The sequence below is a fragment of the Musca domestica genome, unplaced genomic scaffold (assembly GCF_030504385.1).
Source record: "Musca domestica strain aabys unplaced genomic scaffold, Musca_domestica.polishedcontigs.V.1.1 29, whole genome shotgun sequence".
Lineage (NCBI taxonomy): Eukaryota > Metazoa > Arthropoda > Insecta > Diptera > Muscidae > Musca > Musca domestica.
Genome location: NW_026712296.1, coordinates 11,138,492 through 11,164,673, shown reverse-complemented (window position 1 = coordinate 11,164,673; position 26,182 = coordinate 11,138,492). Strand labels below are relative to the sequence as shown.

Sequence of the window (26,182 nt, the reverse complement as noted above, 5' to 3'; positions counted from 1 at the left end):
AATAACGGTTTTCGGTTTTAATGCTTTTGGAATCAGAAATATTTTATTAAAGTAAATAACAGTCTAAAGATCATTTTATAACTTAAAAAATTTACAAATCAAGCATTTTTCTGTTATATTATTTAATGCCGACATTAGGAACAGAAACAAGTTAAAAAGCAGTAAGTTCGGCCGGGCCGAACTTTTAATACCCTCCACCATTTGCAACGAATTTGGAAATTTTCAAAAAATAAAATCATTAAAAAATTCTGTTAAAATTATAAAAATACCGAATATAGCCGTTATATTGGGGTCTATACGACGTTTGTCATAAGCCATTACCATATTCAAATTCGAAACTGGACCCGCACCGACAATTTTCTGTCACAGACTGTAGTTCCCATAACGAACTTCAAATACCAAATTTTAAACAATTCCGGTTAATAATGTCGCTAAAATCATCAAAATACCGAACATAGCGAGGTGCCGTTATTTGGGGGCTATACGAAGACGTGGACCTGCACAGACAATTTTCAGTCTTAGGGTGTAGTATCCATTTGGAACTTCAAATACCAAATTTGAAACAATTCCGGTGAATAACGTCGCTAAAATCATCAAAATGCCGAATATAAGGGGGTTACCGTTATATGGGAGCTATATGAAAACGTGGACCTACATGGCCCATTTACGAACTTAACCTGCCTACTGGAAAAATAAACATGTGTGCAAAATTTAGCCATCTATCTCAATTTATTCGAAAGATAGCGTGATTACAAGACAGACGGACAGACAGACAGACTGACAGATAGACAGACAGACAGACGGACATCGCTAAATCGTTTATAATGTAGCTAAAATCGTCAAAACACCGAATATGGGGGGTACCGTTATATGTGGGCTATACGAAGACGTGGACCTGCACAGACAATTTTTTGGCATGCGCTGAAGTATCCATTACGAACTTCACATACGAAATTTGGAACAATCCCTGTAAATAACGTCGCTAAAATCATTAAAATACCGAATATCGGGGGGTACCGTTATATGGGGGCTATATGAAGACGTGGACCTACATGGCTCATTCTTTGACTGTGGATGAAGTATCCATTACGAACTTCAAATACCAAATTTGAAACGATTCCGGTAAACAATGTCGCTAAAATCATCAAAATACCGAATATCGGGGGGTACCGTTATATGGGGGCTATATGAAGACGTGGACCTACATGGCTCATTTTTTGATTTAGGATGTAGTATCCATTACGAACTTCAAATACCAAATTTGAAACGATTCCGGTAAACAATGTCGCTAAAATCATCAAAAAACCGAATATCGGGGGGTACCGTTATATGGGGGCTACAGGAAGACGTGGACCTGCACAGATAATTTTCTGTCTTAGGCTGTAGCATCCATTACAAACTTCAAATGCCAAATTTGAAATAATTCCGGTGAATAATGTCGCTAAAATCATCAAAAAACCGAATATCGGGAGGTACCGTTATATGGGGGCTATATGATAACTTGGACCTACATGGCCCATTTACGAACTTAACCTGCCTACTGACAAAATATACATGTGTACAAAATTTTAGCCTTCTATCTCAATTTGTTCGAAAGATAGCGTGATTACAACAGACAGACAGACGGACAGACAGACAGACACACAGACAGACAGACGGACATGGCTAAATCGTTAGAATCGTTAGAATTTTACGCTGATCAAGAATAAATATACTTTGTTGGGTCTGACATGAATATTTCGAGGAGTTACAAACGGAATGACAAAATTAATATACCCTCCATAGTATGGTGGAGGGTATAAAAATGATATTTGCCAGTAGTCGGCAGGGGGTGCCGACTAATAAAAAAATATAATTTTTGATCCATTTCACAAAAACTTGAGAAAACTATTAAAAAATTATCCAAAAACTACACAAATAAAAAAATATTTTTGTGTCGGCAGTTGTTTTTATTTGTACTTTTTGACCAACTTTTCTAAATTAAGTAGGTTTTTTAAATCAGCTATTTGACGTTTTATATAGCGGTGACATTTTTGAAGAAAGGAAAGAGATCAATTCACAAATTCCAAATATAAGAAAGGTAGTTTGTTCTTTTTTATTTAATCTCATTTTTATTTTAGTTGAAAATCCATTCGTTACTCAAGGTAACCATACTATTCTTGATTTTCTACTAATATTTGGTTTAGAATGATAATTAAATAAAACACTATTTAAAAACGAAATTAATTAATTGAACTGTGAATTAGTAATATAACATTGTTTTATACTATTAGAAATTAAAAAAATATATATATATAAAATAATATTTTTTTTTTACTGAAATACTATATGCCGACTACTGGCAAATTGACATGCCGAGCATTGGAAAATGGTGCCGACTACTGGCAAAAAACTACTATTTTAGTAAAATTGCAAATTTTGCCAATTTAATAACAACAAATTCAATTGTTGTTTATTATTTCGAAAACTAAACAAAAATTGGAATCTGAACAACTTTATTTTTCTGCAATTGAAAAATTTCACTCAGAATGTTGAAAGATTGAAACATTGAAAATTCTAAAAGTGCCGACTACTGGTACACTTACCCTATCTAATTTCTGAATTTGATCTTTGTACCTTCTCCCAATTGAAAATATATTACCACTCATTACTTTTCGTACAATTATAGTACACATTTCCAAACCCACCTCCATTTGTCCAGGCTACACATGAAAAACGATTTTTTTGTACCAAATTTCAGATTTCAAGCCCTCTCTTTTCACCCAATACCAAATTGTACAAAAAAAGAGTACTATTTAGTACTTTCTGTGCCATTGTAGATAGCACATTTCTAAAACCTCCTCTTTAACAGAAACCTACCACCCACAGGGCCTCAATACTAAATTTCTAAATTCCAGCTAATTCCATTCACTCTAATCCAAATTGTTTCACATTTAGTACCTTTTAGTACAGTTCGCGCATTAAGTAAACATTTCGTAGATCACCTTCATATTTCAAAATTACTTTCCAACCTTAATTCTTCAAATTTGAAGCTTTTAGCTCCATTCGTTCAAAATAATAGTTACAGAAAATTTTTATACCCTCCACCATACTATGGAGGGTATATTAATTTTGTCATTCCGTTTGTAACTCCTCGAAATACTCATGTCAGACCCAACAAAATATATATATTCTTGATCAGCGTAAAATTCTAAGACGATTTAGCCATGTCCGTCTGTCTGTCTGTGTGTCTATCTGCAGGTCTGTCCGTCTGTCTGTCTGTCTGTTGTAATCACGCTATCTTTCGAACAAATTGAGATAGAAAGCTAAAATTTTGCACACATGTATATTTTGCCAGTAGGCAGGTTAAGTTTGAAAATGGGCCATGTAAGTCCAAGTTATCATATAGCCCCCATATAACGGTACCTCCCGATATCCGGTATTTTGATGATTTTAGCGACATTATTCATCGGAATTGTTTCAAATTTGGCATTTGAAGTTCGTAATGGATACTACATCCTAAGTCAAAAAATGAGCCATGTAGGTCCACGTCTTCATATAGTCCCCATATAACGGTACCCCCGATATTCGGGATTTTAATGATTTTAGCGACATTGTTTACCGGAATCGTTTCAAATTTGGTATTTGAAGTTTGTAATGGATACTACATCCTAAGTCAAAAAATGAGCCATGTAGGTCCACGCCTTCATATAGTGCCCATATAACGGAACCCCCCGAAATTCGGTATTTTGATGATTTTAGCGACATTATTCCCCGGAATTGTTCCAAATTTGGTATTTGAAGTTCGCAATAGATACTGCAGCATAAAACAGAAAATGGGCCATGTAGGTCCACGTCTTCATATAGCCCCCATGTACCGTACCCCCCGATATTCGGTATTTTGATGATTTTAGCGACACTATTTACCGGGATTGTTTCAAATTTCGCATGTGAAGTTCGTAATGGATACTTCAGCCCATGCCAGAAAATTGTCTGTGCATATAAATAGATTTTTCTTCAAGTTTCGCATTTATATATTGTAATAACTTATGACAAAAGTTGCCTATAGTTATGTTTTAGATTTTTTGTAAAACATTTTAATTATTTATTATTAAATAAAACACTTTTTGAAAAGATAATTTTTAATTCAATTTTTTATTTTTTTTTAAATTACACACAATTTTCAAGGTTACGGATGAATGTAAATGATACTAACTCAACTAATCTTGATTGATGATTGAAACTCTTAAAACAAAATACATCTCATTATATTAAAATTAAATAATGTGATTATTAATCATCATTGAGAGGAAAGCAAATAACAACAAAAATAAAGTGGGAGTGAGTGGGAGAATATTGGAGAGTGAGAGAATGATTATTAAATAAGAAAGAGTGAGAGCGAGAGAACGTTTTATTAAAAGAGATGAATTAAAGGTCTAAGAGAAATGTTTAGATAATTAGAGTTAAGATGTTAAGGAAGAGGTATTGTTGTATGTAGGCGAATGTGACTCCCCCATCCCTTGTTATAACATTCCCCCTGGAATGTAGATAATAAATAAAGAACAATTTATTTGGTATATTAAATAATATGACTTAAAAGCTAAAACTTAAATTCTGTTTACAATATTTGATTAGATTTCAATAAAAACGTAATACATTTTGATTTCAAAATTATTAAATAAGTTCATAATTACGTTATTGTTTTTTTGGTTGAATAATTTCTTCCAGTTATTTTTCTATCAAACTTTACATCTTTAATTTCATTTTGGTATTTATATTTTCTTTTTACAATATTTCTATCTCTTTTACAACCTTTTTCGTCTACAAAATTATGTTTACCTTTTTCTTTTACTTCTTTTATTATGTACTTTGGTTTACTTTTAATGTTTTGAAAACCTAGATTTTTAACAAATTCTTTATCACAAAATTTCTGGCAATCAATTCTATTTTCATTCAATTTCTGTGTTCTTTTCATCTTTTCATTAACGATTTTATTATGCATATTTGTCCAAATGGCTTTATCACATTTATTATGTAGTAAATTATTAGGTTTTTCTCCTGTAGCTGAGTGTTTAGAATTATTGTAAATTTCTACTGCTTTGTATGCCATAGCTTTATCATCTAAATCACTGTCCTTAGAATCTAATTTAAATAAACGAATGTGTTCATTTAACGTTAAGTGGAACCTTTCAATATCTGAATTTCCAGTATGTGTATTTGGGGATGTAAAATGATATTCTATACTTTCTTTAATAAAATAGTCCCTTATAAATGCTGAGTTAAATTCATTATCAGCTATAATTTTGCGTGGTTTTCCCATTGTAGCAAATCGCTCTCTTAATTTTTCAACTATTGTTATTGAGTTTTTATCATTTAAATGATGTATAGTTACATGTTTTGTTAATTTATCTATACAGGTCAAAAATGTTAATGTTTTATTTAAAAACCATATATCAATATGAATTATTTCATTAGAAGTAGTGGGTGTTTCTGTGATACAAAACTTGGGTTTTATGGGTTGTCTATCATACTTACACATATTGCAAATTACGCAATTATTTATGAACTTATGAATTTCTGTTCTAAGATTGGGGTAATAAATTATATTTTTCAAATCACTGTATGTTTCTTGAATGCCTCTATGATTTTTTTCTTTGTGGTATTTATCAATAATATCGTATAAAATATCTTTTTCAAATATATCTTCCAGAAATTTAGAACATTTTAAAACTGTCATATTCTTTATGTTAGAAAAATAGTTTACTATAATATTTTGTAATTGTTTAAATATTTCAAAATCTTCACAAAACAGTCCGAGTTTACCCTTGATTGGCAGTATGTCGCGTAACATCAGTAGTACAGTTTTTTCATTAAATTCTTTTATAGTTATAGTAAATCTAATCTTATTATCAAAAATTCTATTATTTGTATATTTATTTTTACAACCTAGTTCAACAACAATTTGATTTCTAAAAATATTTAACGGTAATTCACTAAAATGTATATGATCATTTAGGTCTTCAATACCACTATGTATGGTGGCTAAATCCGATTTTATATCATCATTTTCATCTGCATTTTCAAATTTATTTACTTCTAAACGACTGAGAAAGTCAGCAACGTGATTCGTTTTACCCTTAATATACTCTATGTCAAAATCGAACTCATTTAATTTTATTTTCCATCTCTGCAATTTCATATTAGGTTCTTTGAGTGAGTTAAGCCAAATAAGAGGTCTGTGATCAGTCTGAATTTTAAATTTTCTTCCGAACAAATAGGGTCTAAAATATGTTGTTGCCCATATTATAGCTAACAATTCCTTTTCAATCGTGCTATAATTGCATTCATGTTTATTCAAAGTTCGAGAACTATATGCAATGGGGTGACCATTTTGGGACAAAACTGCTCCCAATGCAGCATTACTTGCGTCTGTTGTCAATACGAACGTTTTATCCCAATCTGGATACGCTAAAACTGGACTTTGGGAAACAAGTGTCTTCAGTTTATTGAATGAATCTATATAGTATGGGTTGTGTACATCAATTTTAGCGCCTTTCTTCAAACATTTTATCATAGGTAATGCAATTTTTCCATAATCTTTTATAAATTTTCTGTAAAAACCTGTTAACCCTAGAAAAGAACGTACATTTTTTATATTTTTGGGAATGGGTACTTTTTGTATAGCTTCTATTTTTGCTGGGTTGGGTTTTATTCCGTCTGGGGTAATAATATGGCCTAAATACTCGGATTCCCTCTTGAAAAAATTGCATTTATCAATTTGTACCTTCAGATTATATTCTGATAATCGTTTAAAAATATTTCTTAGGGAGTCAATATGCTCTTGCAATGATGTAGAAAACACAAGGATGTCGTCAAGGTATACTACACAAATATTATTAATATAGTCGTGTAAAACCTCATTCATCATTCTTTGAAAGGATGCTGGTGCATTTTTCAAGCCAAATGGCATACGGGTAAATTCATAATGACCAGTATGAGTGGAGAATGCTGTTTTATGCACATCATCAGGGTGAATGGGTATTTGGTGAAAGCCTTTAGCTAAATCTAATGTAGAAAAATATAAACATTTTCCTAATTTTGAAAACAAATCGTCCATATTTGGCATAGGAAATTTGTCACTTACAGTAACTTCATTAATTTTTCTATAATCAACTACGACTCTCCATTTCTGTTCTCCTGAATTATCCATTTTTTTGGGAACTACCCATATAGGAGCATTGTAGGGACTCGTTGATTTTTTAATAATGCCAGAATTTAGCATCTCTTTAACTTGCTTCTCAACTTCAGTTTTATGGATTTCTGGGAAACGATATGTTCTTGAATATACAGGTATATCATTTGTAGTGTTTATTCTATGTTTATATTTACATACAGCTGTTAAATTGTCTCCTTCAATGTAAAATGTTTTATTAAATTCTTTAATAATTTTCAATAATTTAGATATTTCTTCTTCATTTAAATGGTCAATTTGTAATCTATCTATTAAATTGCCTATGTCCGGTTTATGAAAATTAATATCTATTACATCAAAATATATATCATTTATATCTAATTGTTTATTATTTCCTATGTCGAATAACAATGGCAATTCAGTATGATGTGTTGTTAACTTATTTTCTTCCAAGTCAATCTTAATTTGTAATGGCCTTAATACATTACAACCTAATATACCATCATAGTCGCCACTTATGTCACATTCTAACAACTCTATCGTTGCTTCTGGTATATTAAATTCTTTAAAAAATGGTATTCTGATTTTAGTTGTAGATATTGATTTTGAGTTAATAGTCTTTAGTATTATAGGTTTTTCTAATTCTGTGCGAAATGATTGATGATACAATCCTTTCTTTATTAGTGACGTCGCTGCGCCTGTATCTACTAAAAGTTTTATTGGGATCGAACTAGTCCTTATAATTAAATAGGATAGCGATCGTTGGCTGGTGATTGAAAATTTGAATGTCCAACAACTCCTACTTCCATAGGAATCGGACTATCATTATTAGCATTATTATTGTTTCTATATATTTGATTTGAATGTTGTTGTGGGGGGTAGTTTATATTTTGATTATGGTAGGGTTGAAATTGTTTATTGCCGTTGTGAAAATTATTAGAAACATTACTTTGATTGTTAAAATTTCGAATTTGATTTGAATACTGTTGTGGGGGGTAGTTTATATTTTGATTATGGTATGGTTGAACTTGTTTATTGCCGTTATGAAAATTATTGGAAATATTACTTTGATTGTTAAAATTTCGAATTTGATGATTTATATATTGACCAGAATTATCGTGTTTTTGTACTGCAGTATTTTGTGATGAAGAATTATTGTTGTTATAATATCTATTGTGATTACTATTTTGTTGATAATTTAAATTATTGTTATATTTATAATTATTGTTTTGTCTATTATTATTAGAATAATTTTGGTCATATTTATATGAAAAAGGTTGCATATGAGAATTGTATTTTGTACTATTGTTTACCTTTTTATAAAAATATTCAGTTTCGATTAATATTTCTTTCGCTTTTAAAAGACTATCTGGATTCCTAGCATTTAATATTAGTTTTGCCTCAGCAGGTAGTTTATTAATAAAAATTCTTAAAACCATCTTTTCGTTATTGGTGCATGTGTACCATTGATCACTGCTATCTGATGCAGCTCTTAAATTTAATCTGGTTAACAATGTTATTAATTGCTCATATAAATTATTAATACTCTCTCCCATCTCCAACATTTTAATTTTGTTAATAATGCTCTCAATACTCTCATTGATACAAAAATTAGCTTTTAAAACTCTCTTAATTTCGTCCCAAGTTGTTGGACTACTATTATTTATAAGAGCAATATTAGCACTATTAACAATCTTATGTCTAATTTTTAAATCGAACAATGCTATATGTGTACCTTCGACGTATTGCCTTATCTCTTCAATGGATCTTATAAAGAGTGGAAGTTCTTCAGCTTTGCCATCGAAATCAGGAACGCTCTTAAGAAATTCAAAAACATTGTACGCTGCCATGATGAATGTTGTGATCTTCCTTTAATTTATTTTCTTTCTATTTTCTTCAAATTGGGGAGGGGGAATGGCGGTTTGGTTTAATATTCTGGTTGTTGATTATTTTTGTATTGTTGTTGGCTAATTGTTGTTGTTGTTATGATTGCAATTTTTGTGATTCTGCATTGATGTTTAAATTCGTGGGGTGGGTAAACTTTTTTGGTGTGATGATGGGGGGTCTTTGGTCACGTACGCATGAAATTTTGCAACGTCTAATTTTTAAGTTTTGTTATGTCTTCAAAATTGTTGGTGTTTTTTTGTTTTGTTAATTCGTTGATGATGTGGTGTTATTTGTTGTAACCAAAGTGTATCAAAACTGGAGTTCATAGAAGGTACAGTTTCGTATGAAATTTTTAGTTGTAATTTGTTCATGAATATTTTGATATTTCGATTTAGTCTTTTCACAAATATGTTAATATCTAAAATAATAGCTTTTCGCATACATTACGATTTTATGTAACATAAAATTTGATTTGATTTTTTTTTTTATTTCAAATGGAATATTGTTCACAATGTTTACTTTATCAAAATTATTTTTATACGATTTTCACTGTTTTTATGTTGATGGAAAAGATTTTATATTTTCACATTTATTTGGTTCGTAAACCGACTGCGCCAGTTATGTTTTAGATTTTTTGTAAAACATTTTAATTATTTATTATTAAATAAAACACTTTTTGAAAAGATAATTTTTAATTCAATTTTTTATTTTTTTTTAAATTACACACAATTTTCAAGGTTACGGATGAATGTAAATGATACTAACTCAACTAATCTTGATTGATGATTGAAACTCTTAAAACAAAATACATCTCATTATATTAAAATTAAATAATGTGATTATTAATCATCATTGAGAGGAAAGCAAATAACAACAAAAATAAAGTGGGAGTGAGTGGGAGAATATTGGAGAGTGAGAGAATGATTATTAAATAAGAAAGAGTGAGAGCGAGAGAACGTTTTATTAAAAGAGATGAATTAAAGGTCTAAGAGAAATGTTTAGATAATTAGAGTTAAGATGTTAAGGAAGAGGTATTGTTGTATGTAGGCGAATGTGACTCTATGCAGGTCCACGTCGTCATATAAGCATTCGGTATTTTTAAGATTTTAACAGAATTTTTAACGGATTTTATTTATTTATTTATTTTATTTTTTTTTGTGGAAATTGCCAAAATTGTACCAAGTGGTGGAGGGTATTAAAAGTTCGGCCCGGCCGAACTTACAGCTTTTTTACTTGTTTGTACATACTTCTTTCATAACTTGTAGTATCAACTCGAAATGTTTGAAAGAAAAAATCATCAAAAACAATTGTTAAAATTATTGTAAATATTATACCCTCAGCAATATGGCTACAGAGGGAATATATCATTTGATATGGCCAAAACGTGCTTAATCGAAATAACGGGTTTAAATCTTAGGTCTTTGTCCGTCCATCTCTCTGTTTGTCTGACTGACTGGCGCGCACGATAACTCTCGAAGGAAGTATCTGATTTGGTCCAAACTTGGTACATCGTAACATTATTGTCAAACTTAGATCGAGTTCGGAGATGGACAATATCGGTCCATTTCTTCTGGTACCTCTGCCACAAAATGTCAACATTTTCAAAGAAAATATTTTTTTCCTGTACAGAAAGAGAAAGGATAATTCGATTTTGTTCCAACTTTGCAAATCCTAATATTTACATCAGCGCTAGGCCAGGTGCGAAAATGGACAATATCGGTCCACTTCATCAAATTTGGGCGACAATTGGGTAACATTTAGTGGGTAAAATAGACCCTAACGTTCATGTAAGAAAATACGAAAATTTCCACAGAGCCGGAAAACATTGTATTACAATAAATATTTTATACCCTCCACCATTTTATGGAGGGTATATTAACTTTGTCATTCAGTTTGTAACTCCTCGAAATACTCATGTCAGACCCAGCAAAGTATATATATTCTTGATCAGCGTAAAATGCTAAGTCGATTTAGCGATGTCCGTCTGTCTGTCTGTCTGTCTGTTGTAATCACGCTATCTTTCGAACAAATTGAGATAGAAGGCTAAAATTTTGCACACATGTATATTTTGCCAGTAGGCAGGTTAAGTTCGTAAATGGGCCATGTAGGTCCAAGTTATCATATAGCCCCCATATGACGGTACCTCCCGATATTCGGTATTTTGATGATTTTAGCGACATTTTTGACCGGAATTGTTTCAAATTTGGTATTTGAAGTTCGAAATGGATACTACAGACTGAGACAAAAAATTATCTGTGCAGGTCCACGTCTTCGTATAGCCCCCATATAACGGCACCTCCCTATATTCTGTATTTTGCTGATTTTAGCGACTTTATTTACCGGAATTGTTTCAAATTTGGTATTTGAAGTTCGTAATAGATACTACAGCCTATAACAGAAAATTGTTTATGCAGGTCCACGTCTTCGTATAGCCCTCATATAACGGTAACTCCCCATATTTAGAGTTCGTAATGGGAACTACAGTCTGTGACAGAAAATTTTCTATGTAGGTCCAGGTCGTCGTATAGGCCCCATATATCAGTACCTCCCTATATTCGGTATTTTGACGAGTTTAGGTATAATACCCAACGAAATTTTTTGAGATGTCATATTTGAAGTTCGTAATGGATGCTATAACCTGTGACAGAAAATTGTCTATGCTGGTCCAGGTCTTCGCACTGCTCCGATATAACGGTACCTCCCTTTATTCGATATTTTGATGATTTTAGCTACATTATTCACCTTTTATTTCAAGTTTCGAATTTGAATATGGTAATGGCTTCTGACAAACAATGCCTATGTAGGTCCACCTCGTATAGACTCCAATATAACGGCTATAATCGGTATTTTTAAAATTTTAACAGAATTTTTTAAGGGTTTTATTTTTTTTTTTAAATTTCCCAATTTGCTTCAAATGGTGGAAGGTATTCAAAGTTCGGCCCGGCCGAACTTACTGCTTTTTAACTTGTTTATATTATATTATTATATTCTTGAATTTGTTTTATATTTATTTAAAAACAACAAATTTTAGAATGAAGGGTCTCTTTCTGCATGACAATCCGAAAATTAATGCGAATGAGTTTTTTTCCCATTCCATGGGTGTATTTTTTTTTTCGCATTCTTATTTGGTTAAATTTTTAAACTGAAGGATAAAAAAAAAATTAATTCATAATGCGATAAGCGGATAATATTTTATAAAGAAAACAGTTTCTAATAATACAATAACAATAAAATAACTACAAAAATTCGTTAACTTTAAGTTCTCTTTAAAATGCACCGTGATAAAATGTGGATTAATATACTACATGTTGTCCGTTCTGTTTTTGTTTTTTTTCCTTACTCTAATACAATATTAGCCTTGTTAATGTCTTTAAAGAAATTTATACAAATTCATTCAATTTTCCATCATCCCGAATGCCTTAAGCCATCAATGTCCTGCAATATAAATCTTTAGATTACGAACTAATTAAGTTATCCAAAACATGGGCAAAAACTTTGTTAACAGCCTTTGTTAGGGAAAGAAAACAAATATCTCTTATCGAGATTATTCTGTAAAACCGAAGCAATAGAAAGCAAACAATGACTGCGAGTTTAAAAGTTTTCATCCCTCACACACACACACACAAATCCCTTTGACATGTAACAGAATACTAATGCTGAAATTTATTTCGTTTTTTCTTTCTCTCTCTCTCTTCCTTCTCATCTTCGTCCTGTCTTGTCTTTTGCCATTTTTCACTTGTGTTTCATGTATTACACTTCATTTATCATGAAATAGATTCCAATGAAATCGATACCATGGACAATGATAAGCACCATGAGGCGAAAGCATTTCGGGACAAGGATTACATCATGACAAAACATATTGCTTTGCTTGATGAGACAAAACGACGACGACAAATCGAGGTGGCAGACCCAGCACCAGAAGAGATGTCATCGAAATCAATAGCAACAACGACATCGCCAACAGCCATCTTTACCACACTACCAGAGGCATCGAAAGTGGCAACGCCTTCAACTTTGACAACAACAACAACAACAACACGCCACAGACACAGTTCGACGAAAGCAACGAAAACGATGGCAGCAGAAAATTTACCGGCAACAGCTTCACTGGCATCATTAGTAAATCATAGATTGTATGCGAATAAGACTCACTTAGATGATTTATCATCTTTGTCCTTGTTGAGTCTGCAGGACACAACACTCACCACAGCAGACTCACTGCAAACCACATTGTCTTCGGCCTTGTCCTCTGTGTCTGGTGCGACCACAACTCCTACCACCAGCAAATATGCCACTGCCCTGAGAGTAAAGGGAGACGAACAGACTATGCACCACACTAACAGCCATTTGACTGTTGACAATGTTAATGCAACAATTGTGGCAAGTAGCAATGGCGGCACTAGTGGCCCTCCACACAACCACCATCAACATCATCTCCATCAGGCGCTGCATTCCGATGGTGATTCTTCAAGTACCATTTCCGCCGGACATAGCAATCGCAGTGTAATTGTTGTTGGCACTACAAGCACCAGCATTAGTAACAGCAGCGCGACAACTACTACAGCCACGGCCAGGGACACAACAGACAACTTTCTGACAGCTAAACAGAATATTGGCGGAGAAGCGGGTAACAACAAGACAAACAGTACGGTGGGTAGCGGCACCACCAGGATATCAGCACGCAGAGTTGAACACAAACATCTACTGCCGAAGTCCCATAAAACCGATGCACCAATGTTGAATTATATATTTGATACCTTTTCATCGGCTAATAAGCATCACCATCATGATCAGAGGTAAGTGATTAGATGAATCTAATAAATTTAAGACAGCCTGGTGTCAGCCTGAGTTCCGTCATATATATATCCTCAGTATTTGACTTATGAATATATGCCTTATTTGGGGCACGTACCGAAAGAATGCACCAACATACTCCAACCTTACTTTAGAACTAATCTCAATACAAATGTTGCAATGGGCGAAGTTTGAAGGCAACCAAGGAATGGAAAGGATTTGCTCTATATGGGATATTTATGTTTTAGTTAGAATAAGTAGACCGCTGTATTTCATTTTCAAAATTGTTCTAAATAAAGCAAAAATTGGGCACTGATTTAATATTTTACGAATGATTATACCCTAGACCACATAGTGGTAGAAGGGTATTATGTCTTTCTGCATTTGTTTGTAACAGGGAGAAGGAAGCGAGATAGACGCATAATTACTTCTGAGGATATTCATAGAATCACTTCCTGAGTCACAATAGTCCAACGGATTGGTATCCGGAGATTTTAGTGGCCATTGTGCGCTGGAAATGAAGCGAGGAACCTCATTTTATAACCATTCTTGGGAAGAGCGTACTGAGTGCGATGGTGATGATTCTTGTTGGAATGTCCAAGATTTGCGGCCAAAATGTTTGGGTGCCCAAGGCTTTAATGCAGCCTCCAGAATATTTTCGCGATAATATTCGGCATTTATTCTGATGCTACGGTCGATTAATAGGAGCGGAGAGTGAGCTTCGGCTGTTATGGCGGCCCACACCATTACCAAGGCCGCGTTTGAGTTCTGGTGGCCAACCGAAGGTGCACATTTTCAGCTGTCCTCTTTGGCAATTAATCACGATCATTTTGTTTGTTTACAGCGGAGGAAATCATATTCGGCAGTTTACCACTTTCGGCCAGCGAAGCAACTCTTTAGCTCATTTGAGTCTATTTTTTATCTGTTGCGGTGTAAGTTCTTGCACTTGTTGGAATTTCAATGGCTCTACCCCGAGCTCATTTTTCAATACTCCGAGCTCATTTCACTGCGAAGGGAGTTTCAATCAAGTCGCTTATTCTCACCAATTTCAAAAGCGTCGGTTGCACTCTCACAATATTTTTATACCCTCCACCTTGGAAAGGAGGGTATGTCATTCCGTTTGTAACATCCCTAAATATTCGTCGTAGATCCCATAAAGTATATATATATTCATAATCAGCATAAAATTCTGAGTCGATTTAACGATGTCTGCTGTTAACGTCTGTCTGCTGAAATCACGATACTGCCCACGTTTTATGAAGTAGAGCGTCAAAATTTAGCAGAACGATTTTTATTGTGTCTAGAACGGTTGGTATTGAAAATTAGATGTATCGATTCACGTTTTTGTATAGTCCCCATATAACGGAACCTTTCGATATTCGGTATATTGATGATTTTTGCCACATTTTTCCACGGATTTGTCTAAAAATTGGTATTTGTTGGTCATAATGGGTTCTAGCTCCGGTGGCAAAACATTGTATGTGTAGGTTCACGTTTTGGTATAGCCCCCATACAGCGGTACCTCCCGATATTCGGTATATATATAATTTTTACCACATTTTCCCAAGAATATGTCAAAAAATTGGTATCTATGGGTCAAATGTTTTCTTTACCCTAAGGTGGAGGGTATTAAAAGTTCGGCTCAGCAGAACTTAATGTTTTTTACTTGTTACTTATACTTTAGTTTCACCATGTTTGACCTCTCGCCCGAACTGTGTGAAGAAAAAAGGCTACCCTTGACTTACAAATTACTATGCCTCATTTCCGAACTATAACACACCACAGATTTTGCAAACCTCTAATTTAATGAAGACCACGCACATTTATATTTGTTTTACTATTAGGGTACAATAAAAGTAAGATTGGATCGAAACACCAAGCTCCGAAGTTAAATATTATTCTTCCAACCCTTATTTAGGGACACAATATATAGCTGACATGGCGTCATTGACAGATTAATTAAGACCATCAATTGCAGCAAATGCATTTCAGAATAAAAATTATTGGAAGTTACCAGCTTTTTATGACTTCCTCTTTTTAGTTACTGTGCAAACAGAAAAACGACACTTCCACTCGTTTGCCTATTGCACAATTCATTTGTTCCTTAGGCCGAAAGCACTTTGAGCTGCCCATGAGCATATCCCTTTGCCAAGGTATTGTGAATAAATGTGGAAGTGAATAAATAAAACAACAAAAATATAAAAAAAGGAAAGCAAACAAAAATGTAAAAGACCAGAACTGAAAGGCAAACATAACGAGCATTATGTACTCCCATAGACCATAGAAACGAATGAACGAACGAACGAAATCCATTTGTTTTGCTCCGTTTCTGTTTCTGTTTCCGTTCATTTTACAAATATTTCAATGACCGAGTTTCCACCAGTGTGTCAGTGACAAATGGCAATGGAATGGATTTAACTAGATTTTTCCGAACTACACATATTTTTTATTTCTTTTTTTTTCGGTTCTTACAGGATGTAAAGGCTAAGCCTGCTAATGTTGTTGCATGGAAAGCAACGGCGTCCAACATGTAGTTCATTATGTCCAAGTAGATCGGAGGCAAAGCTACTAACTGTAAACTCATTTTGTAACTTGGACAACAATTAAAATTGTTAAGGAAAATATTCAGAAAATCTGCAGGGAACAGAAGCATGCAATGAAATATTTTATTGAAAAGGGAAATGACAATACATTGAAAATGCGAAATTAAAATGAATGTAATTAAATACAAAGCAAGTAAAAAAGCTGTAAGTTCAGTCGGGCCGAACTTTGAATACCCTCCACCATTTGGTACAAATTTGGCCATTTTCCAAAAATTAAAATCTATTAAAAATTCTGTTAAAATCTTAAAAATACCGAATGTAGCCGTATATTAGGGTCTATACGACGATGTGGCTCAAATGCGAAATTTGAAACAATTCCGCTAAAATCATCAAAATACCGAATATCAAGGGGTACCGTTATATGGGGGCTATACGAAGACGTGGACCAGCACAAAAAAATTTCTGTCTCAGGCTGTAGTATCTATTACGAACGGCAAATACCAAATTTTAAAGTATTCAGGTGAATAATGCCGCTAAAATCTTCAAAATACCGAATATCGGGGGTACCGTTTTATGGTGGCTATACGAAGACGTGGACCAGCACGGACAATTTTCTGTCATAGGCTGTAGTACCTATTACGAACTTCAAATACCAAATTTGAAACGATTCCGGTGAATAAAGTCGCTGAATTCAACAAAGTGCCGAATATCAGGATGTACCGTTATATAGGGGCTATACAAAGACGTGGACCAGCACAAACATTTTCTGTCTCAGGCTGTAGTATCCATTACGAAACTCAAATATCAAATTTTAAAGTATTCAGGTGAATAATGTCGCTAAAATCATCAAAATACCGAATATCGGGAGGTGCCGTTATATGGGGTGGCGTGGACCTACACAGGCAATTTTCTGTCATATCCTGTAGTATTTATTACGAACTTCAAATACTAAATTTATAAATGTTCCGGTAAATAATGTCGCTGAAATAATCAAAATACCTAATATCGGGGGATACCGTTATATGGGGGCTGTACGAAGATGTGGGCCTACATGGCCCATTTTCAATACCAAAAGATATAATACGCGTTTGAGTAAATTTTTATCGACTTACTTCATTTCGTTTGGAAGCTAAAGTGATTTCCACAGACGGTCCGACATTGTTAAATCGACCTGGAAGTTTATGCTGATCAAGAATATATACTTTGTGGGGTCTAAAATGTATATTTCGAGGTGTTACAAACGGAATGACAAACTTAATATACCCTCCATACTATGATGGAGGGTATAAAAAGGTGAGTTCGGATGTGGCCAGACTGTATGATACTCTACACCGTTCTAACTAAAAGTTTGGAGTACCCATTAGCATGACAGGGGGCGTAAATATATCGTCACCAGATATGGTATTGTTTTTATGTCCTACACCACATATAGAAGAGCATTTTGTCTTTGTGCATTTGTTTGTAACATATCCATGGGAGCGAGACAGACCCATAGTTACTTTTGAGGATCTTCATAGAATCACTTTCTGAGTCGATTTATAAATGTCTGTCTGTCTGTCCATGTATTTTTGTGGATCGCATGTATATGCAGGTCGCATTTATCATCCGATTGAGATGAAGTTTTCCAAACAATATTTGTTTGGCACAAAGACGAACCCTATTGAAATTGGTGAGAATCAGTATAAATTTAGATAAAGCTCTCATCAATATCTACAACCGATTTGTGGTTAATTGTGCGCCAAATGGCCAATATCAGTCCAAACGACCAGAATTTTGGCACATCCGACTACAGTCTAGAAGTAAGTACATTAAATTTCGTGATAATCGGTTCAGATATAGCTATAGCTACCATATATGTGTCTCTTCCGATTTGGGGTTTTAAGTCCCTCACATTCGTAATACGCTCTCCACAAGAATGATATTTGGTACCAGATATCAGATACATCCTAAAAAATACCTCTACCAAGTTGTATCGGTTCAGATCGGTTCAGATTTGGATATAACTTCCATATATATCTTCAACAGGTTTCGGCTTAATTGCGCACCAAATGACCAATATCAGTTTAAATGACCTGAATTTCGGTACATCCGACCGAATTCAGTCTAGAAGCAAGTACATTAAATTTGGAGGAAGTCGGTTCAGATATAGCTATAGCTCCCATACATATGTGTCGTCCGATTTGGGTCTTTTAATCCCTCACATTCTTAATATGCATTCGACAACAATGATATTTTGTACCAGATATCCAAATTTTATCGATATCGGCTATGATTTGAATATAGGTTTATTGTGCAAATAATGGCTAATATCAGCCCAAATGGAGTGAATTTCGGGACGTACGTTTCCATTTGGTAGAACTCGTCCCCGATATAAATTTTTTAATGCAATCCTTCTGAAAGTGATATCATGCACCCTATAGCATTGTATTTCGGTATAAAAAATATCTCCGTCACATTTAGTGAAAATCGATTCAGAATTGGATATGTCTCCCATATCTTATTAGTTCCCTCTGAAAGCAAATTGTAGGTGGTATGATCTACTTCAAATTAATTATTTTGTTACGGGAGCTCCACTAAATATGCATAGTGGAGTAGGGTATCATATAGTCGGCCCCGCCCGAATTTTTACACTTCCTTACTGTTTTTATAATTTTATTTATTTATTTATTTATTTTTTTTTTTTGAAAGTTTACAAATCCCTCCCAAATTGTGGAGGTTATTTTTATACCCTCCACCATAGTATGGAGAGTATATTAAGTTTGTCATTTCGTTTGTAACACATCGAAATTTACATTTTCGACCCCACAAAGTTTATTTATTCTTGATCAGCATAAAAATCTATGTCGATTTAGCGATGTCCGTCCGTCTATCCGTCTGTGGAAATCACTCTAGCTTCCGAAAGAAATTAAAAGGACTTTTGGTATTGAAAATGGGTCATGTAGGTCCACGTTTTGGTGTAGCCCCCATATAATAGTACCTCCCTATTTTCGGTATTTTGGTTCCTAATGGGTACGACGCCCTATGACAGAAAATTATCTGTGCAGGTCCACGTTTTCGTATAGCCCCTATTTAACGGTACATCCCGATATTCGATACTTTGACGATTTTAGGGATATTATTCACCGGAGTTTTTATACCCTACACCACAAGGTGGTCAGGGTATTATGTCTTTGTGCATTTGTTTGTAACAGGCAAAAGGAAACGAGATAGACCCATAGTTCCTTTTGATGATCTGCTTAGAATCACATTCTGAGTCGATTTATGCATGTCCGTCCGTCTGTCCGTCCGTCCGTCTGTCCATGTATTTTTGTAAACAAAGTACAGTTCGCATTTATTACCCGATCCAGATGAAATTTTGCACAAATCATTTGTTTGGCCCAAGGACGAACCCTATTGAAATTGGAGATAATCGGTCTAAATTTAGATATAGCTCCCATACATATCTTCGTCCGATTTGCTTTAATTGTGCACTAAACGTGTAATATCAGCCCGAATAGTATGGAATTGTGCACATACAACCAAATGACCAAACCAAAATAAGTATGCCAAATTTGATCGAAATCGGTTCAGATATAGCTATAGCTCCCATATATATATTGTTCATCCGATTTGTTATTTTTGTCCTACGCAGCCGTAATATGCACTCTGCAACAACAATATTTGGGAAATATATCAAATACAGGTCAGAAATATCTTTGCCAAATTTTATCGAGATCGGTTCAGATTTGAATATAGCTTCCATACATAACTTCGTCCGATTTACTTTTTATTATGCACCAAACGTCTAATATCTATCTAACTAACTACCGAATTGACACTAGTTTCTAGTGTGTCAAATTTGGTGAAGATCGGTTCAGATATAGCCATAGCTTCCATATATATTGTTCATTCGATTTGTTATATTTGTTATCCACAACCGTAATATGCAATCCGTAACAATGATATTCAGGGAAATATATCAAATACAGCTCAGAAATATCTTCGCCATCCGATTTTAAATTATTTGTGCACCAAATGGGCAACACATGTCCCAATTTAAAGGATACAAATGCTTCGACATATTTAGTCCTTTGAACTTTAAATTACAATTATAATCATAGCTTGTATGACTGAATTCTCCCATAAAAACTTTTAATTGTTATGTGGAACTCTACTAAATTAGCAAAGTGGTGTAGGGTATCATAAAGTCGGCCCCGCCCGACTTTAAGAGTTTTTTTACTGGTTGTAAATTTCGTATTTAGAATTCGTGATGGATACAAAGCCTATGACGAAACATTGTGTATGAAGGCTCACGTTTTCGTATAGGCCCCGATATTCGGTACTTTGATGTTTTTTGCGACATTATTCACCGGAATTGTTTCAAATTTGGTATTTGAAGTTCGTAATGAATAATACAACCTATGACAGAAAATTGTTTGGGCAGGCCCACGTCTTCGTATTTTGATGATTTTAGCTATATTATTCACCGATTTTTTTTTCGAGTTCCGCATTTCAATATTGTATTGTTTCCTATGCTGGTCCACGTCGTCGTATATATCCTAATATAACGACGGCATTTTTAAGATTTTAACAGAATTGTTGACGGATTTTAATTTTTTGAAAATAGCCGAATTCGTTGCAAAGGGTGGAGGGTATTTTAAAGTTCTGCCAGGTCGAACTTACAGCTTGTTTATTTGTTATGTGGCTAAATTTGTATGGTGCATAAGTGGTCAACAATGTGTTCTAGAGCACCAGTCCAATTTCTTTTAATTTTTTCTAGACTTCATCATTATTGGTTTTTAAATAATCTCTTTTTAGGATTTTTCTCAGCGCTGGTCTAGTGAAAAGTGTTAACGGAAGTTGCGGGTACAGAAAATGTTTTCTAGTAAACAGTTGTAATCGATTTTGTACATTCAGGAACGGGTCGATTTTGTTTGATGGTATTCTCCCATTTAACTGTATTTCCTGAATTTTAGATTTTTGAACGTTTCAGTCACAATATCGATTTTGGTTGCTTATCAGAAACGGAAACCAAAAATTGGCTTGATATAAAAATTCTTTACTTAATAATTTGGCAAAATCGCTAACAAGTCTGGATTCTCTATTTATGTTAATATTTTATTAGTTTTTACTAGTTTTTAACGGCTGAGAACTAAAAGTCCTTCATGCCTCATTGCATATATCAAATTTTTGTTCTATCATCTACTTTAGCATAAATTTACAAAACGAAAATATGTCATTTCTCTGGCAACACTACCAAATCGAAAAGCTATTTCGAATTGTTTTGGAGCTTTGGGGAATCTAGTTATGGAACATTTAATAAATCCATTGAGTCACCTTAATCGGATTATCGAATGAATAACTTCATTTAACATGTGCTCTCACAGATGTTGCCTTTCGCAAGCGAATCATAAATTCTGATGCATTTTCTTTTATGGCGTTGCACACACGCACACCCACACATGTTGCCTTTTGTTCGGTTGGCGGAGAGTGACAGGGAATACTGGGAGCATTATGAGTAATATATCATAGCTTTAGCTGGTGAATCCATCATAACAAATGACACATAAACAAAGGAGTAACATTTGCATTTGCTGGTGATACATTTATGGCAGCAGATGATGACTATGATTCGGCGCAAGTAGTTTGGAGATTTTAAACATGTTTTGCATTAAATATAACGTTTTAATTCTCCATTCTAATTACTCTGGGAATGGAAATTGTATTTGGTTGTGTAAATAATTCTGTTAGTATGTGGTGATGTCAGATTTGTTCTGAAGTATTTAAAACGCATTATTATGTGCAATGTTTAAAGTTTAACCATATTCAACCCTATAAGCAAGTAGCTGAAAATACATATTATTTTGAAGGTCGATTAAAAAATATTGAAGTAAAAAAAAACAAGTTAAAAACGGTAAGTGTGGCCAGTCCGAATTTTAAATACCCGCCACCATTCGGAAGGAATTTGGAGATTTAAAAAAAATAAAAATGTTGAAAAAATACTGTTAAAATCATAAAAATGCCGAATATAGGGATATATTTTGGAGTCTGTACGAAGTCCTGGACATGCATAGGCAATTTTCTGTCACAGGCTGAAGTACTCGTTCAGAACTTTAACTTCGAAATTTGAAACAATTCCGGTGAATAATATCGCAAAAATCATCAAAATACTGAATATAGGGAGGTACCGTTATATGGGGGCTATACGAAGATCTGGACCTGTATACGTAATTTTCTGTTACAGGTTTTAGTACCCATTACGAACTGCAAATACGAAATATAAAACATAGACAGACGGACGGACATTGCTAAATCGACATAGAATTTTATGCTGATCAAGGATATACAGGGTGAGATAAAAAAAAACTGAAACAAAGTCAAACGCAATATTTTTTAATTTTTTTTAACTTTTATTGAATGGTAGCCAAAAATACCAGAAATAGCATAAAACTTTAGAATAAGTTTAGATTTGTTCGAATTGGTCACCTTTGGCACGAATTATGGCCTTCAAAGGGCCAATGAAACCGTCACACGCTGGGCGAATGTTGCTCTGCGATATTTTGGTCCATTCCCGCGATTGCTTGGTATTTTTAGTGCCAACCTTGCTTTCCAAAATACTCCAGATACAATAGTCCAATGGATTGGTATCCAGAGATTTTGGTGGCCATTGTGCGCTGAAAATAAAGCGAGAAACCTCATTTTGTAACCATTCTTGGGTGGCGCGTGCTGAGTGCGATGGAGTCCTGTTGGCAAGTCCAAGGTCTGCGGCCAAAATGTTTGTGTGCCCAAGGCTTTAATACACCCTCCAGAATATTTTCGTGATAATATTCGGCATTTATTCTGATGCCACGGTCTATTAATACGAGCGTGACCATCGGCTGTTATGGCGGCCCACATCGTCACCAGGGCCGGCGCTTGAGTTCTAGTGGCCAACCGAAGGTGCACATTTTAAGCTGACCTCTTTGGCAAGTAAACACGAACATTTTGTTTCTTTACAAACTGCTGGACAACGAATGTTTTCTCATCGGAGAAAACTAAGTTCGGCAGTTCACCACTTTCGCCAAGCCAACCGAAGCGAAGCAACTCTTTAGCCTTTTTGAGTCTATTTTCTTTCTGTTACGGTGTAAGTTCATGCACTTTCTGGAATTTCAATGTTTTTACTAAAAGAGTACTCGAAGAGTGAATCTGCTAATCTTACTCGTACATAAAAAAATTGTGTATACTCGTGTTTTTTTCCAGGTCCCAGAAATATTCGCGTGGATTCGAGTAGAAAATGAAGCTCGGAAGTCCCTCTTGGGTAAGAAGTAGAGCATACTCTATTTTTCCATATCAATCGAATAAGAGTGAGCATGGTTTGCTTGTTTTAGAGTGAAAGCAAAATTCTCTCTAAATTGAGCATAATCTACCCTTGTTGGTACTCTTTAAGTTTTTGTCGTATCGGCTTTGTATTTTCTCAATGCACATCCTGGTACTACTGCACGAACACAGCAAATTTTTCGTGCAATTTTTGTGGACTCTGTTAGCTTCGGCAGTGTGGTATGTAACTCAGCTTGCGATCAAGTTTCACTGCCGAGTAAAAACGAGTACATTTGTGCTCTGCATCTTTTTCAATTCGCAGAAGTCTTCCCGCTCCAATTCTAGGAAAAAGTGGAGCTCGAATTTTGTAGCTCTGCTTACGACACCCCAAGCTTTCAGAACAATGAAAGGTCATATTCTCCAGGACTGATATAGGATACTTAAAATGTATTTTCTCGTAAGATTGTTTTTCAATCAATTGTTAAATTTTAATGCAAGTCCACACATATGCATCAACATTTTTATAAAAATTATAAAACTGAAGATGTAAGGTTCTAATCCATCTCGTTAATTATAAATTTTATCTAATTTAGATGTAAATTTACCGAAATTAATAAAAAAAATCCTTACCCAAGCAGTTTCGGTCGGAAAGACTTAGCGATAATTCAGAAGTTATTGAATCTACCGGTCTTTCCCCCATAAACGCCAAACAAGTGTTTCACTTTCATTTTAAATTGGAACCAAATTACGGAAAACTGAAACCAAGTCGAATAAATGCAATTACTCAATGATAATAAACTTCAATTAACAATAATTTTACTCAAAGTGCTAAAGCTCCCGGGGCCATTTATGCTTCAATATAAATTTCATTATAAACGCTGTTCATCGTAACTGGCCGTGGGATTGGTAATAATTAACTTCTTGTTGGCCGGTATCTGACAAAAGGACACTGCTTTTTAATTTGCTGAACTCAAACTTAAAAGAGAAATACAAAAACAGGGGCGTTTCAATAGCCTGGCCTTGTTTTCATTTAGAGATCCTGGTGTGAGTGGTCACAAGTCACCAACAGGATGCAGTTGCACGCAGATAAGCCGGTTCATTAAAATGCAAAGCCAATAGCAAAGTTTAACACATTTTTTCGGGTACCTTTGTTGCATGCAACATTTATGGTCAGTAGCGGCAGTACTTTTTTTTCGCGTTGTTGTTGTCCTTCAGAAAGTTTTTGTTTTTCTTCGTTCTCGTTGGCATTCACATCATCAACGTCATGCAATATTTGTAGCATGAAGGCCAATAGTGTATGTTACAGTTTTAAAGTTTTCGCCCAGCATCACAAAAGTTTGTTTTTCTACTCTGTCTCACTCTCTCTCTCTCTCTCTCTGTTCTATTTCTTACAGATATGGACCACACTTCGAGGATGTGCAGCTGGTGGGAAAACCAACCAATATGACAGTACAGGCTGGCAGCAGTATACACTTAAATTGCAGAATATCCTTGCTCCAAGATAAGACTGTAAGTAAACCAACTGCCACACAGCTAAGATACAGAACTTTAAGCAAAGCCCAGAGACTTGTCTTGGCCGGAAAAAATTGGTTCCCATAAACAATATTCACTCCTTGGGAGTGAAATAAACCAAACTTTGGGCGGATTGTTTTTCTTAAGTGGCAATGGCAAACGGCAAACTTTGACTGCAACAGCGCAAGCCAGTGGCAGGAATTGTTATAAGAAATAGATTTCCCAACTCCTAGTGTCGTAAAACTGAAGTGCATGTTTTTGTCTTGTTTATAATTTCCATTTAATTCATCAGCAACAAAAAAGCAGAAACGTCCAATGCTGCTGGTCGTAAAAAGAACTTTGTCGTTGGGACTTAAAGGGCGAAACAGTGTTTACGTGACAAACACGAAATTAAATGCAAATCATTTCTATGATAAACAAACAAGTAAAAACAAGTAAAAAAGCAGCTAAGATCGACCGGGCCGAACTTTTAATACCCTCGACCATTTTGGAAGGAACTTAAAAATTAAAAAAAAAAAAACGTCAAAAATATCGCTTAAATGTAACCGTTACAAATGTAAAATACGAAATGTAAAACAATTCCGGTGAATACATATGGGCTATAAGAAGACGTCGACCTGCATTAGTAACCATTACGAACTTAAAATACGAAATTTGAAATCCTCAAAATATCGAATATCGGGAGGTATCGTTATATGGAGGCTATACGAAGACGTGGACCTACATGACCCATTTTCTGTCTTAAGCCGTAGTATCTATTACGAACTTCAAATATCAAATTTGAAACAATTCTGGTGAAAAATGTCCCTAAAATCATTAAAATATCGCATATCGGGAGGTACCGGCATGGCCAATTTATGAGCTAAACCTGCCTACTGGCTAAATTTTAGCCCTCTATCTCAATTCGTTCGAAAGATAGCGTGGTATGTTGACCCTTTGTGGGGGAGGTATCAGAAGGAGTAGGCCGATATCTGTCATCTTCACAGCAGATCTTGTG

General features: G+C 34.5%; 1 protein-coding gene across 2 annotated transcripts in view; it reads left to right on the top strand.

Moving 5' to 3' along the window:
• LOC101899484 (serine-rich adhesin for platelets) overlaps positions 1-26,182 on the top strand; it is a 176,509-nt gene that overhangs the window by 139,483 nt on the left and 10,844 nt on the right. For both annotated transcript variants that reach the window (XM_059124424.1, XM_059124423.1), the window contains 2 exons: positions 12,834-13,857; positions 25,068-25,182. In XM_059124424.1, the coding sequence (XP_058980407.1) occupies positions 12,834-13,857; positions 25,068-25,182 (1,139 nt within the window). The remainder of the gene's footprint in view (positions 1-12,833; positions 13,858-25,067; positions 25,183-26,182) is intronic.